The sequence below is a fragment of the Mobula birostris genome, chromosome 3 (genome assembly GCF_030028105.1).
Source record: "Mobula birostris isolate sMobBir1 chromosome 3, sMobBir1.hap1, whole genome shotgun sequence".
NCBI classification, from domain to species: domain Eukaryota; kingdom Metazoa; phylum Chordata; class Chondrichthyes; order Myliobatiformes; family Myliobatidae; genus Mobula; species Mobula birostris.
Window position 1 is genome coordinate 71017032 of NC_092372.1, and position 13675 is coordinate 71030706.

The following is a 13675-nucleotide window of genomic DNA, read 5'->3' on the forward strand; positions in this document are numbered from 1 at the left end:
CCATTGTTAGGATTGTGATGAAAAAAACCTAGTTACCAGAAGATGGATGCTGATGACAGAGATAAGAGAGACAAATAGAGAAACATTCAAAATGTTAATGAGAGAGCAGAGAGATTAACGAAAAGAGACACAGTTCCGAGTATTGACAGCCCGGTTGCTTTGAACCTGAACTGTTTGAAGTTTGATGGACAGGCGATATCCCAGCAGGGGGATAAAAGGAACAGGTTCGCTAAGGCAAGACAGACACCACGAGATCACGAGACCCTGGAAGTGCGGTGTGCCCCCACAAGTTGGTGGGAGTTTGGAGGTCTGGTCGCGGGGCCGACCATAGACGCACAGGGTGTGAAGGTACGATCGGCGGGAACCTGGTGTGTGTGTCCGCCCTTGCCTGGATGCCAGGTTCACCGCGGAAGAACGATCGTATCCGGAACGGAGGGGTCACAGTCGGTGACCTCAGAAGACAGTAAAAGGGCTCGCCCGAAAGCTAACTGCGAGGAACAACAAAGGACTGTTTGAATCAGAAATTTGCATATTTGCTCTCTCTCTATCTCTCCAACGGCACAACAGTGATTGCTGCGAACTGTACTCAGCTGAACTGAACTCTGCATCACTTGAGACCGATCATTTTACCCCTAGACTGCGATAGAGCTTGATTGGTTCCTATTACCCTAGTTCTGTGTACATGTGTGTTTTACCATTGCTAACCTGTTGCATTTATATCCTTACGATTAGAGTACTGTGTTACTTATTTCTTTAATAAAACTTTCTTAGTTCCAGTAATCCAGACTCCAACTAAGTGGTCCATTTCTGCTGGTTTGGCAACCCAGTTACGGGGTACGTAACAGGACTTAATATCAGCAAATTGTCTATCTTCACTGATTCACACCGATGGATGCCAGAAACTTAAAACCATAAGAAATGGGGACTTTTATTTGCAGCACCATAGCAAAATATTAAGTGCTACAATGCTTCATAATGCTTTTAACCAATATTACCAAGGCTGCGTCTCCTCTGTAATGACTGAAAAAAGCAACCAATCCAAAACAACAGCTGCATCACTAGAGTTGTATATTAGACTATAGTCTTCTAGATAAATGGGGAATGGATCTTCCTTCCACAGCTGGTCCTAACAGATTGCTGTTATCTTGCCACCTCCTGGAATGCTGTAGCGTCCTTGTTCTTCAGGATTAGCGACACGTCAGCTGGCATCTCCACCATAGTTTTAGCCTCTTGTCCTCCTTTTTTGGGACACTTTCCTCAGATGGTGCCTGAGCTGCTGCCTGTCCCCAGCATTTTCTGTTTCTGTTTCAGATTTCTAGCACTAGCAATTATCTTTTATAATTTCTGTTTCTGCCCAATTCTGATAATTTCATGTTTTCAACAGCTCCTTGGCTACACTGTACTGTTCTTGGTTTTCCATCAATCTCTGGATAAAACTTTCCATCTTTTGAGAGTCTGACATAGAGCTACCTGTCATGAAGCGCCACTCCTCATCATTGATTAGCCCCTCAGAGATGTCAACAGCTCATAAACTTCCTTTTGATTATGTGAATGACTATTGGTGGATAGTTATTCTCTTAAAAAGTCTAAAGAAATTTGGTATATTTTCTCATCCAAGTGAAACAAGTCTTGAATTTTGCTCAAATATTTCTTTCTTAAAAACTGCCCGACAAAATTTATTGTTATCATTGTGAGAGTCTTCCCATGAATACGTTATGCTTTGTTACAGGTCAATAAATTTCACGACACGTGCCGGTGATTCTGATGCCCACTGCTCCATAAAACTACTGTGGAGTAATTCCACAGTAATTCCTGCAGGTGGCACCATTGACCAGGTATTTCAAAAAAGCAGTTTCAGTGGCATAAGCACCACTAAAACCTTTGCGAAGGAGAGATCTGTTTGGGATTGTTTGACTCAAAGTGCAACAAAACTGAATCACTGGTTGTTAAACATGGTCTGTTAATTTAAATCTGGCCAGTGGCAGCACCGTGGGAAGATGAGTAGCAAGAATTATGACTCACAATCTCTTCTTTGTCTGTGTGATTTAATGGGCAAGATTCAGTTTCCTTTGATAAAAAAATCTATGCTTCTTGTATTTGATACCCCTACCAAGGAAAAATAATACTGAGCTATCTATGCCTATCATAATTTCATATAGCCCAAAGAGGTCACCCCATAGTCTCCTTTAAGGAGAACAAGAACAGTTTGCGCAATGCTTCTCCATGACCAGAGTGCTCCAGTCGGGGAATGTCCTGGTGAATTGCCTCTGCATTCTATAGCACAACTATGTTCTTCCAACAGTGTGGCAACCAGAACTGTACATGATACTCAAAAGTCACCTAAGAAGTGCTTTGTAAAGTTGCAGTGTAACATCCCAAATTTTATATTCTATGCCTCAAACTACAAAGACAAAAATGACATGATCATGTCTATTTCTGTTGATACATTCAGGAAGCTATGATCTTGAAGCCTCGGGTCCTTCTGGTCATTAACATTTTACTATACACTTCCTACCCCATTTGCCTTCCCAAAATACATCAGCTCACAACTGTGGGATTAAATTCGATCTGTCAGCACTCCATCCAGTGTTCTATCTGATCTATATCCTGTGGCAGCCTCTTTTAATATCTGCAAAAACAACTTCCAGGTCATCTGAAAACACATCAGTCACCTCCTACATTCAAATCCAGGTTGGTGTTATCACCAACCAGGATCCCAGCACAGATTCCTGTGGCACATCACTGGTCACAGAATTCCAATCAGAAAAGCATTCTTCTACCACCATCCTCTGCATCCTGACACCAATCCAACTCTGGAAATAAACAGCCAACTCACTTTAGACCCCATGTGAGTGAAGACAAACATGCTCTGCCTTCTGGACCAGACGACCACATAGGATCTTGTAAAATGCCTTACTAAAGCCCATATAGTTGATATGAACGTTAGTAAGGCATTTTCAGAAATGAAAGGCTTAAGGAGCATTTGGGCCTGTATTCACTGGAGTTTAGAAGATTGGGGGCGGGGTGGAATATCACTGAACCCTATTGAATATTGAAAGGCCTCGATAGAGAGGATGTTTCCTATAGTGTGGGGTAATCTAGGACCAAAGTGCACAGCCTCAGAACAGAAGGAAGTTCCTTTAGCAGAGAGGAGGAGGCATTTCTTTAGCCAGAGAGTGGTGAATCTGTGGAATTCATTGCCACTGAAAGCTGTGAAGGCCAGGTCTTTGTGTAGGTTTAAAGCAGAGGTTAATAGGTTTTTGATTAGTACGAATGTCAATGATCATGGAGAGAAGGCTGGAGAACGGGGTTGAGAGAGATAATAAATCAACCATGATGGAATGGCGGAGCAGACTTGATGGGCTGAATGGCCTAATTCTGCTCCTGTGTCTAAAGGATATCTATTCCTTCGCCATTCTTCTTAGTTTATCTCCTCCGATGCAAGGTGTGAAAAAGGCAGATTCCAATTGTGAGCTTAGGATAAGAGGCTATATATTCCAATTAGGAAATGTTGAATTTACATAGGTTGGCTATTTTCAAGTTTATCCCACTGAGAATGTCTCATGCTTGAAGTGGACTATAGATGGGGCTGCCTTGTGATGCCGAATAGTAAATGAATTGTGCAATGGTACTCTAGAACTATGACAAATCAAAATGTTTCTCCATATTTGAAAATGCCTTAATGAAATGCTTCCATAAATGTTATCCAAAACTTAAATTTAAGACTTGGCGTGTAATTTTTAAGTAAAAATTACAGCATGCTCACAGACATAAGAGGAAAAGGTAAAGATACTGTTGGGGGTAGATTGGCCCAGTGGAAGAAATTATTTCCTTCTGTGTTGTAGTAAGTAAATTGATTAAAACAATGCTCACCATGGAAAGAATGTTCTCTAGTGATTCCGCAAATGACTTTTTTGCTTTGATTTTCAGGTTGTCCAGCCGGAAGCGGGCAGAGAGAGATTGTTGCTCACTGGCATTGGACTGCTGAGGGCAGCTCTGCAAGACCTGAACATAAATGCAAGATAGTGAAGACCAGACATTTTAATCCATATGCAACATCCCCCTAAGCAATGTGAATCAGCTTGTTCTCTTTTTCTTTGGTAAATTACAACAAAAAAATAAAATCCAAAGCAATGATTCTCAGATCAAGTCCCCTAGTTGAGCAGTTGAAGTTGGTAGTCTGTGCTCAGTTGGGTCTGGCCTCTCCCATCAGTGCTGCCCTCCAGTGTTTGACCGGTGGAAGGACACGCTAGATTGCCAGGAGCAATTCATTTCATCAATATGTGTGTTGCTGAGGAACTTGGACTATATGTGTGTTTTCTTACATAACGATGTGTGTATGTTTTCACCCCCTCTTTCTCGCTATGCTATGCACCTGAGCCACAGAGGAACGCTGTCTCCTCCAACCGTATCCATGTATGGTCTGAATGATAATTAAACTTGATGTGATTTTTTTTGATAAACTTGTAACTTGGCTGTATCAGACCATATTCAAAGGTTCAATTTAATGAGAGAGAAATGTATACAATATACATCCTGAAATGCTTCTTCTTCGCAAACGTTCACATGAAAGATGCCATGGAGACCATGGCTGGTCAAGGCCACTGGGGCCACAAACCTGCTTTGCATCTCCATTGTGGACGTGCCGTTTCTGTTTCTCTTCATAGATCTGCCGCAGCATCGAAACAACAAGCTCGTTTTCCTCCAGTTCATTTCTTGGTTTCATTCTCTAAAAACGATCCAGAGTTTTCAATAAAAAACTTTCAAATAAGCACCATCTAAGAAAATTGCCAAGCGGCAAGCCAGAGGCCAACAGAGACCTGGAAAAATTACTTCACTTGTGAGATTAAAGCAAAAGACTGTAGCCACACATTTGAAATGTCAAGCTTAGGTCAGCAACCCAGAACTTACCTACAATTTAACTTAAAAAAAAATCAAAGAAGCAAGAAAATAAAGGGAATTATTATTGTAACCTGCCTCCAAACTTCATGTAAAGAATGAGATCAAGTTTTTATTGTAATTGCATTGAACTTTAGTGCCTACTTCGATAGATTGAAATAATGGCTAACCTCCTTTGAAGAATATTAGAAAAGCAATTTGAGAGTTTTTATTAAAAAAGGATGGCAATCACTTTGAAGGACACAGAAAGGACACCTGACCCACTTTGTCCAAGCAGGACAAAATGTGTGATTAATCATCTTTTGTCACTCTCACTCCGTAAGGCCTCTCAAACCGTCACCCAGTTAATTTTGAAACACAATGAGTGTTTCTTTCTCCACCACTGAGAGAATAACAAAAATCCCTCTTAAACTGCTGTACTTGTCATCTTAACTCAATGCCTGCATCAGCAATGTTGCCTGTTTCTTTCAGTTCTGCAGGCTTGCTGAAGAGCATATCAAAGAATCAACGTCTACCTGGGTGACTGATGCAAATTAATTTTATGCAGTCCAGTTTCCATTCCTCAACCAGAAGTGTCAAAAAGCAAATGTAAAGCTAGCAAGTGGACAGAACTTGCTTACAAGAGCCTACAATTGGTAAAAGCTGGCAAATTTAGGATAGAAATAAAAAAAAATCTTAAAATTACCAGTATTGGGAACTGGTCGGGCAGCATTACTTAAACCACACACTGACATGAACATTCCTCCTCCTCCAACATTTTCTCGGTATTACTGATGGATCTTAACCATTATCCTCCGGAAAAACTCAGAATAGTATTGTGCTAATAGCTAATGAGATCAAAGTTACTAAAATTGCATCTAAAAATACTTTGAAATATTTATAATACAGTTTATGAATCATAATCTAAAGCACAAATTATTCACATGAAGTATTGCTAACCTGGAAAATGGAAAACAGGAGTTACACTCATAGAAATATTACCATTACAAACAAAAATAATTTAACACAAAAATGCCTTGTTTCCATTACACATTTTTAAAAAATAATCAGAGTTTTAAATTACCTGGACCCCCTCAAAAATCGAAGCTTGTTCTTTGTTATTGAATGTGGACAAATGTTTCTGAATTTCCACTTTTGCTTTTGAAGGGTGTAGGTCTGGGACAAGAAGCAAAACGGATTAAAAACCATTGCAGTGCAATCTAATAGCTTAATTCATGATTAGGAACTTCTTTGTTTCAATGCAGGGAAAGGATTTCTTGACTGTGTTAAGTGTTTCTTTTCAGGACAAATGTATTCTTTGAACTCAACTTCTACTCAAAAAAGCAGGAAGCATTGGTGCATCTGGTTTGAGCCCAACCACAAGACACAAATATCCACACTTCAGTTCTCACTATGTTTCAAGATTCAAGATTATTTAGTGTCATTTCCAGTACACAAGTGTAAAGCAGAACGAAATAATTGTTACTCCAGATCAGATGCAGCCCAAAAATACAACAACATAAAGAACATAATAAAACAACAACTTACTCAAGATACTAGATACAAAAGATATATGTATATACAGGGGCATGCAAAAGTTTGGGCACTCCTGGTCAAAATTTCTGTTACTGTGAATAGCTAAGCGAGTACAAGATGACACATTTCTTTAATATTTTAACCAAGATTACTTTTTTTATTTCCATCTTTTACAGTTTCAAAATAACAAAAAAGGAAAAGGGCCCGAAGCAAAAGTTTGGGCACCCTGCATGGCAGTACTTAGTAACACCCCCTTTGGCAAGTATCACAGCTTGAAAATGCTTTCTGTAGCTAGCTAAGACTCTTTCAATTCTTGCTTGGGGGATTTTCGCCCATTCTTCCTTGCAAAAGACTTCTAGTTCTGTGAGATTCTTGGGCTGTCTTGCATGCACTGCTCTTTTGAGGTCTATCCACAGATTTTCAATGATGTTTTGGTCGGGGGACTGTGAATGCCATGGCAAAACCTTCAGCTTGTGCCTCTTGAGGTAGTCCATTATGGATTTTGAGGTGTGTTTAGGATCATTATCCTGTTGTAGAAGTCATCCTCTCTTCACCTTCAGCTTTTTTACAGAAGGTGGGATATTTGCTTCCAGAATTTGCTGGTACTTAATTGAATTCATTCTTCCCTCTACCAGTGAAATGTGCCCCATACCACTGGCTGCAACAGAAGCCCAAAGCATGATTGATCCACCCCAGTGCTTAACAGTTGGAGAGGTGCTCTTTTCATGAAATTCTGCACCCTTTTTTCTCCAAACATACCTTTGCTCATTGCGACCAAAAAGTTCTATTTTAACTTCATCAGTCCACAGGACTTGTTTCCAAATTGCATCAGGCTTGTTTAGACGTTCCTTTGCAAACTTCTGACGCTGAATTTTGTGCTGTGGATGCAGGAAAGGTTTTCTTCTGATGACTCTTCCATGAAGGTCATATTTGTGCAGGTGTCACTGCACAGTAGAACAGTGCACCAACACTCCAGAGTCTGCTAAATCTTCCTGTAGGTCTTTTGCAGTCAAACAGGGGTTTTGATTTGCCTTTCTAGCAATCCTACGAGCAGTTCTCTCGGGAAGTTTTCTTGGTCTTACAGACCTCAACTTGACCTCCACCGTTGCTGTTAACTGCCATTTCTTAATTACATTACGAACTGAAGAAACGGCTACCTGAAAACACTTTGCTATCTTCTTATAGCTTCTCCTGCTTTGTGGGCATCATTTATTTTAATTTTCAGAGTGCTAGGCAGCTGCTTAGAGGAGTCCATGGCTGCAGATTGTCGGGACAAAGTTTGAGGAGTCAGGGTATTTATAAAACTTTGAAATTTGCATCACCTGGCTTTTCCTAACAATGGTTGTGAACAAGCCATAGCCCTAACAAACTATTTAAGGTCTGAGAAATTGGTAAAAGTTATCTGAGAGCTCTAATCTCAAACTTTTGCATGGTGCTCCTTTCCTGTTTTTTCCACTCTAAAATTGTACAAAACAAAAATAATACACTAATCTTGCTTAAAATGTTGAAAAGAATGTTTCATCTTTAACTTTATGACTTTTGGAGATCAGTTCATCTTCTACTCACTTAACTATTCACAGTAACAGAAATTTTGACCAGGGGTGCCCAAACTTTTGCATGCCACTGTGTATATAAATTTATTGCATGCCCACAAAGAGATACTAAACCTAGGAGTGTGTGTACATAAGGTAACTGACAGGAAATGATAAACCGAGGTGGTGGGGGGTGTGGAGGGGTAGGTTAGAGGGTGGAGGTGTTGATCAATCTTACTGCTGGCAAAGTAACTGTGTTTGAGTCTGATGGTCCTGGTGTGGATGCTACATAGCCTCCTCCCTGATGGGAATGGGACAAACAGTGTGGGTGGGATCCTTCATGAAGCGACTAGCCTTTTTCCGGCCCCTTTCTGTGTACAGGTCCATGATAGAAGGTAGGCCACTTTTAATGATGGGTATTCAAGAGAAAGGTATAAAGATTGTACATGGTTGCTGGGGGGGAAGAGTGCTAATTTGACAATGGCTTTGCTTTTGAGGATTTGGAGGTGCTCAGAAAAATACAGATGCCAGAATGTGAAAATGGGACAGAGGAGCTACTGCCTGGTAAATGGTGTTCAGCGAGCAGGCAGCTCAGATCATTAGCTACTCACCCACTAGATAATTCACAGCAAAATGTTATTTAGAAGTTAATGGTTACATGCTAGCAACGGAACTACATTATCAGACTCTAACGAAGATACTGCATCTACAGGACAGAACAGTACTGTGTGAAAGTGTGAGCAAGAGGGAGAGACACACCAGTATCTTGAGCAAATCAATACACTGCATGAGAGCATTGTAAAGAGCAAAGTAGAAGCTTCAGCCAATAATCATCCTTCAAAATTATTAATGCAGAATAACTGATCATTTTTGTTATTTGTGAAAACTGTTGCACAAACTTTCCACCACACTTCAACATAGCAATAACATTGCATCAGAAGTATCTAATTGACTGCTAAGCACTTTGGAACAACCCAAACCCATAAAGTTCAAAGTTCACCATATACAACCCTGAGATTCCTTTTCTTGCTGATCATCACAGTAAGTACAAGGAACACAACAGAATCAATGAAAGACCACCCGACCAGAACAGACAACAGCTAATGTGCAAAAAAAATCATCAAACTGTGTGATACAAAAAGAAAGAAAAATATGCAAATAATAATAATAAATAAGCAATAAACTTCGAGAAAATGGGATGAAGAATCTTTGAAAGTGAGACTAGGTCAGTGGGAAAAGATCAGGGATGGGGTGAGTGGGCCTCTAGTTCAATAGCCTGATGGTTGAGGGGTAATAACTGTCCCTGAACCTGATGGTACACGTCCCAAGCCTCTTGTACCTTCGACTTGATGGCAGTGGCGAGAAGGAAACATGACCTGGGTGGCGGGGGTCCCTGCTGAGGGATGCTGCTTTCCTGCGACAGCACTCCGTGTAGATGTGCTCAGTGGTGGGGAGGCCTTTACCTGTGATGGACTGGGCCGCATCCACTACTTTTCATAGACTTTTCTGTACAGGGACACAGGTGCTTCCATACCAGGAAATAGGGCGAGCACATCCTAACCTTTTTTCTCTTGTGCAGATGAGAGGTGGACAGTGTGCTTACACAGCTGACACAACTTTCTCAGCGTCATATTTACAGACTTCTTAACCAATGTGATCCGCACAACAAGCTATTCATCGGCATGAAGTTGTAGCATAAAGTGAGCATGCCAATTTCTTCAAACCCATCAAAGTTCCCCTTTTCCCTTTTAGAATCACTAAACATTCTACATCACACTTCAAAACGATAAATATTTGTTCTTTCTCGGAGGACAGCCAAAATTTAGAACTGTCAGAAATACTTGTGTAGACTTGTTCCAACATGGCTGAAAACTGCCCAATTTGATTCTAGTGTAGTGTTGGCATTAACATATCAAGTGAAAAGATGTTCTTCGCTACGGCTGACAGAAGCAGAGAAACAACCTTGAAGAATGGGTATTCATTTATACTCTTTTCCAAATTTGGGGACCATTTCGAAATAACTACTTGAATTTAAAAAAGACTAAATATTGTTCCTATACAAATATAGAATGAGAAGATACTCTCATAAATATTTCCAGGGAAAAAATCCACAGAAAAATTGATGCAGCAGTACTATTGTGCAAAGTGGAATATCCAGATGTACAAGAGTCTATATTTAAACTTTATCTTGCATAATGTGAAGCGTCCATCCTCTCCTACTTCTCCACTTTTTTTTTTGCCCTGGTGCTCCCAATTTCTCTATTTAAAATTCATTCCCAGGATGTGGACCTGGTTGGCATGACTGGGGGTTAATATCCATCCCTAACTGTCCTTTAAAATGGCTTCACAAGCTAATAGCCCAAGACTCAACCCTTTGATGGTTGTAGATCAGTATACACTACAGACCAGGTACAAATGGTATATTCTACTGGACTTTGTTTTAAATAACAACCCTGTAGTTTCATGAACATCATGAACAGATAAAGAAAATGTCAAATTTGTTTAATTTACATGAAACTAGACTCCCAAACTGCCATGAGGAACTTAATTGACAGTGCGTGTGGAAGAAAATTAAGAGGAAAATTCAATTTTGAATTAAATTTTGTTGTCAAGCTCGAATAGCGAAGTATTGTTCAAGACTTGTGTCATGAGGGTGACAGGATAAGATGCAGACACTGCCTTGCTTGAGCTAGCTAACAATAGCCAGCAATAGGTCATGCCAGTGATGAGGTATTGTTAACCTTTGTCCAAGACCGTCTGGCTAATAGAGGAACTGACTGTATACGTGTAATTCTAATTTTATGTATTGCGCAGGAACATTGGTAGTCTTGTGATAACTAACAAATGCTTCTTGAAAGTGCTGACCAAGTATGTTTAGCTGTTGGCTATTGCCTAAAGTTTACTGTAGAAGTTTAAGATGTAACCTGCATTAGCGGAGTCGGAAGGTAAAGGCTCCCCATGATCACATGTTAAAGGGTAACCTTACACCAAATTCTGTCTGTATTTCTGTTCCCCAAAAGAGCAACGTCTCTCATAGTAAACTGGCGATAAAATTCTCTTACAGTAAAATACAATAAATCTGCGAAATTCTTCAACAGTGTATATCTCTTGGTACTACCATCTTAAACATAATGCTATATATCGGACTATGTATGAACACCCAAGCATACAACAGAGGGAGCCACTGGCCTCAGCAGAGTGGAAAAATTGGAAATCAGAAAATTAGGTGTCTTGCTTTTAAGAAATGTATACAAAAAGGACTCTACCTTCTATCGTTTCACATAATTTGTGGAGAGAGTTCAATGGGCATCCTTCACACAACTGAGTTTGGATCTTCATGTTCTGATGCACAGCAGCTGCAGTGAATGCTTGCTTCAACGTCAACATAATTTCATCGACCTGTTTGGAAAGGAAAAAAAAACATCGTAAGTGTATATGCTCCAGAGTATCCCCACTCATCTGGATGTGGGATAAGGAGATGCTGTTTACGTATTACAGAGAGCTCTGGAACCTCTTCAGAACACGTCATTTCTTTTGAATAGTGTTTGAATAGGGATGTGGATTCACATCAGAGCTCAATGCACAGCTTGTTTAAAGCCTGAGGAATATAACACATTTGCCTCACTCTGTCATTACATGCCACAAAATTTCAAAAACACATAAGCCACAAAGATATATAAACACAGGCATGATTTGTCCTCCACAATCAGGTCCCAAGACTGTGGAAAGATGTGAAAAGGGATGCAAGATGGAAAGGTCCGCAACCAGTTAAAATGTGGAGAAGGTGGACATCATCCCGAGAAAGTGGGAAACTTCCCAGCTTTTCCCACTTCCCCAGTATATTGTCGGCGCCACACATTGGGAACCAGGGTCTTGACCTGCATACTCAGATTTCCAAGTTCATAAAATCTGGACTGCAGATAGAACCATCCCTCCCTCCCCCAGCCAACCACAAAGACGTTCCTGTGTCAAACTCCAAATTCAAGCCACATTTTTAAGGTTTATTTACTCATCACTGTATTTCATAAGTTTGCAATTCCTCAAAACACTTAGAAACACTAAAGAAGACACAATATTAATGCAAGCATTTTTTCCCTTTGTAATGTAGTGCCCCTTCTTGGTATTCCACCTAAAGCCAAATTATCACAAGTAATTCAAAATACATGTCTTAAAATGATAATAAGAGGCAAGAGTTGCAGTTGGTCAAACAGACCACTCAAACCTGCTCTGCTATTTCTGCAAGTCTTGGTCGTCTTTCAAGCTCAGTGCCATCACCCAATCCACATAACCCTTAATTTACCCTGCATTTTGAGAAACGTCACCCAGCTTTGAGAAAATTTCATGACTCAGCGCACAAAGCCCTCCAATAACTCAAGGCACAAAAATGGGCAATAGCACCAATTTTTCAGATATTTTGCCTGTGCCTGTCTCAAATAGTTATACCAATTAGTTCACCCTTGCCCGAACTAGCTATACCAACTAGTTCACCCTTGCCGTAACTGGTTATACCAACTAGTTCACCCTTGCCCCGTGCAATTTTCCTCCAAACATTTATGATCTTGCAAGAGTCAATAGCTAAAGGTTCTTGGCAAAGTGGATGCGGAAAAAACAATATCGCTTTTGAGATAATTTAGAATTGAAGTAGAGGGAGGGCGATGGTCAGTTTTATAAAGAATTGTCTCATTTAAGACAGAGATGAGGCATTTTTTTCTTAGTAGCTCATAAGTCTTTGGAAATCTCCTCTCTGCACCAGGGTATGCAGATTCTTGATCACCAATAGTATAAAATGCCACCCAGAGGTTAGGTATGCAGAGTGCTTGGAGAGGGCAGTATTTCAATCAAACTAAAGTAAAGCTCTGCCTTCACCTTTCTTGAGCTTGATCCAAAATCAACAATTTACCATCCATTCAGCGTCTCTGGTGGCGTGATTCCTGTCTATTGTTTCACGCACAGGAAGGCCAGAGGAGGAGAGGGAAGTAATGCTGAATGCAGAAAATAGTTCAGAGTAGATTTCCTCCATGATCTGGAGAAGATATTGTAAATTCTGCCACAAGATGAAAAGAAATGGACTATCAAGAAAATACATATATAAATATCTGAAGACAGGGTCTCATGACAGCCAATACACTGAGGACTGATAGTTTGGGTGCAGAAAAGAGCAAGAGTAAGTCAGAGCAAGCAGGTCAAAACACTTGAATGCAGAGGCATCCAGGTACATATTATGGAAATGCCAACACCACAGGCAACAGTTTTTACTTTGCTTGTCCTGCTGCAATCCAAAGAATCCAGATAAGTGGCCATGGGTACAAGCGGTTACTCCTTAAATTCCACCCCGCCCGCCAATATAACAGAAAGCTCTGAAAGCTTCATTATTAGTTCACTGTAAATTGGGCTTGGATCTCAGACACAGAGCACATAACAGGAAGCTCCAGCGTATAATGGGTGCTGCCAAAATGATTCATTTAATTCAATTAGAGAGATTTCCATCAGGGAAAAAAGATGCAGTTTGAGATATGGACTGAGTGACTTAGTTTATTCCAGCTTAGCTGGGAAGAACAAGTGACTTTGTACCTCCGGCTCTCAAAGCATTCACAATACAAGGGTTTCTTGCTTCACAAAATAGATAAGGGACTAATTTGTTATGAATCATCTGCAACTTCAATATCACTGAGTTAGGCAACTACCAATTAGACTTTGGCATTTCTGTCAAGCAAGTTCCACCTTCTGAT

The 13675-nt window shown here is 40.3% G+C and overlaps 1 protein-coding gene across 8 annotated transcripts in view; it reads right to left on the reverse strand.

Annotated features, from left to right (window-relative positions):
• LOC140195119 (TBC1 domain family member 1-like) overlaps window positions 1-13675 on the reverse strand; it is a 245790-nt gene that overhangs the window by 96149 nt on the left and 135966 nt on the right. For all 8 annotated transcript variants that reach the window (XM_072252894.1, XM_072252893.1, XM_072252892.1 and 5 more), the window contains exons 5-8: window positions 11213-11345; window positions 5963-6054; window positions 4619-4729; window positions 3874-4005 (exon numbers count right to left, since the gene is read on the reverse strand). In XM_072252894.1, coding sequence (XP_072108995.1) covers window positions 3874-4005; window positions 4619-4729; window positions 5963-6054; window positions 11213-11345 — 468 coding nt within the window. The remainder of the gene's footprint in view (window positions 1-3873; window positions 4006-4618; window positions 4730-5962; window positions 6055-11212; window positions 11346-13675) is intronic.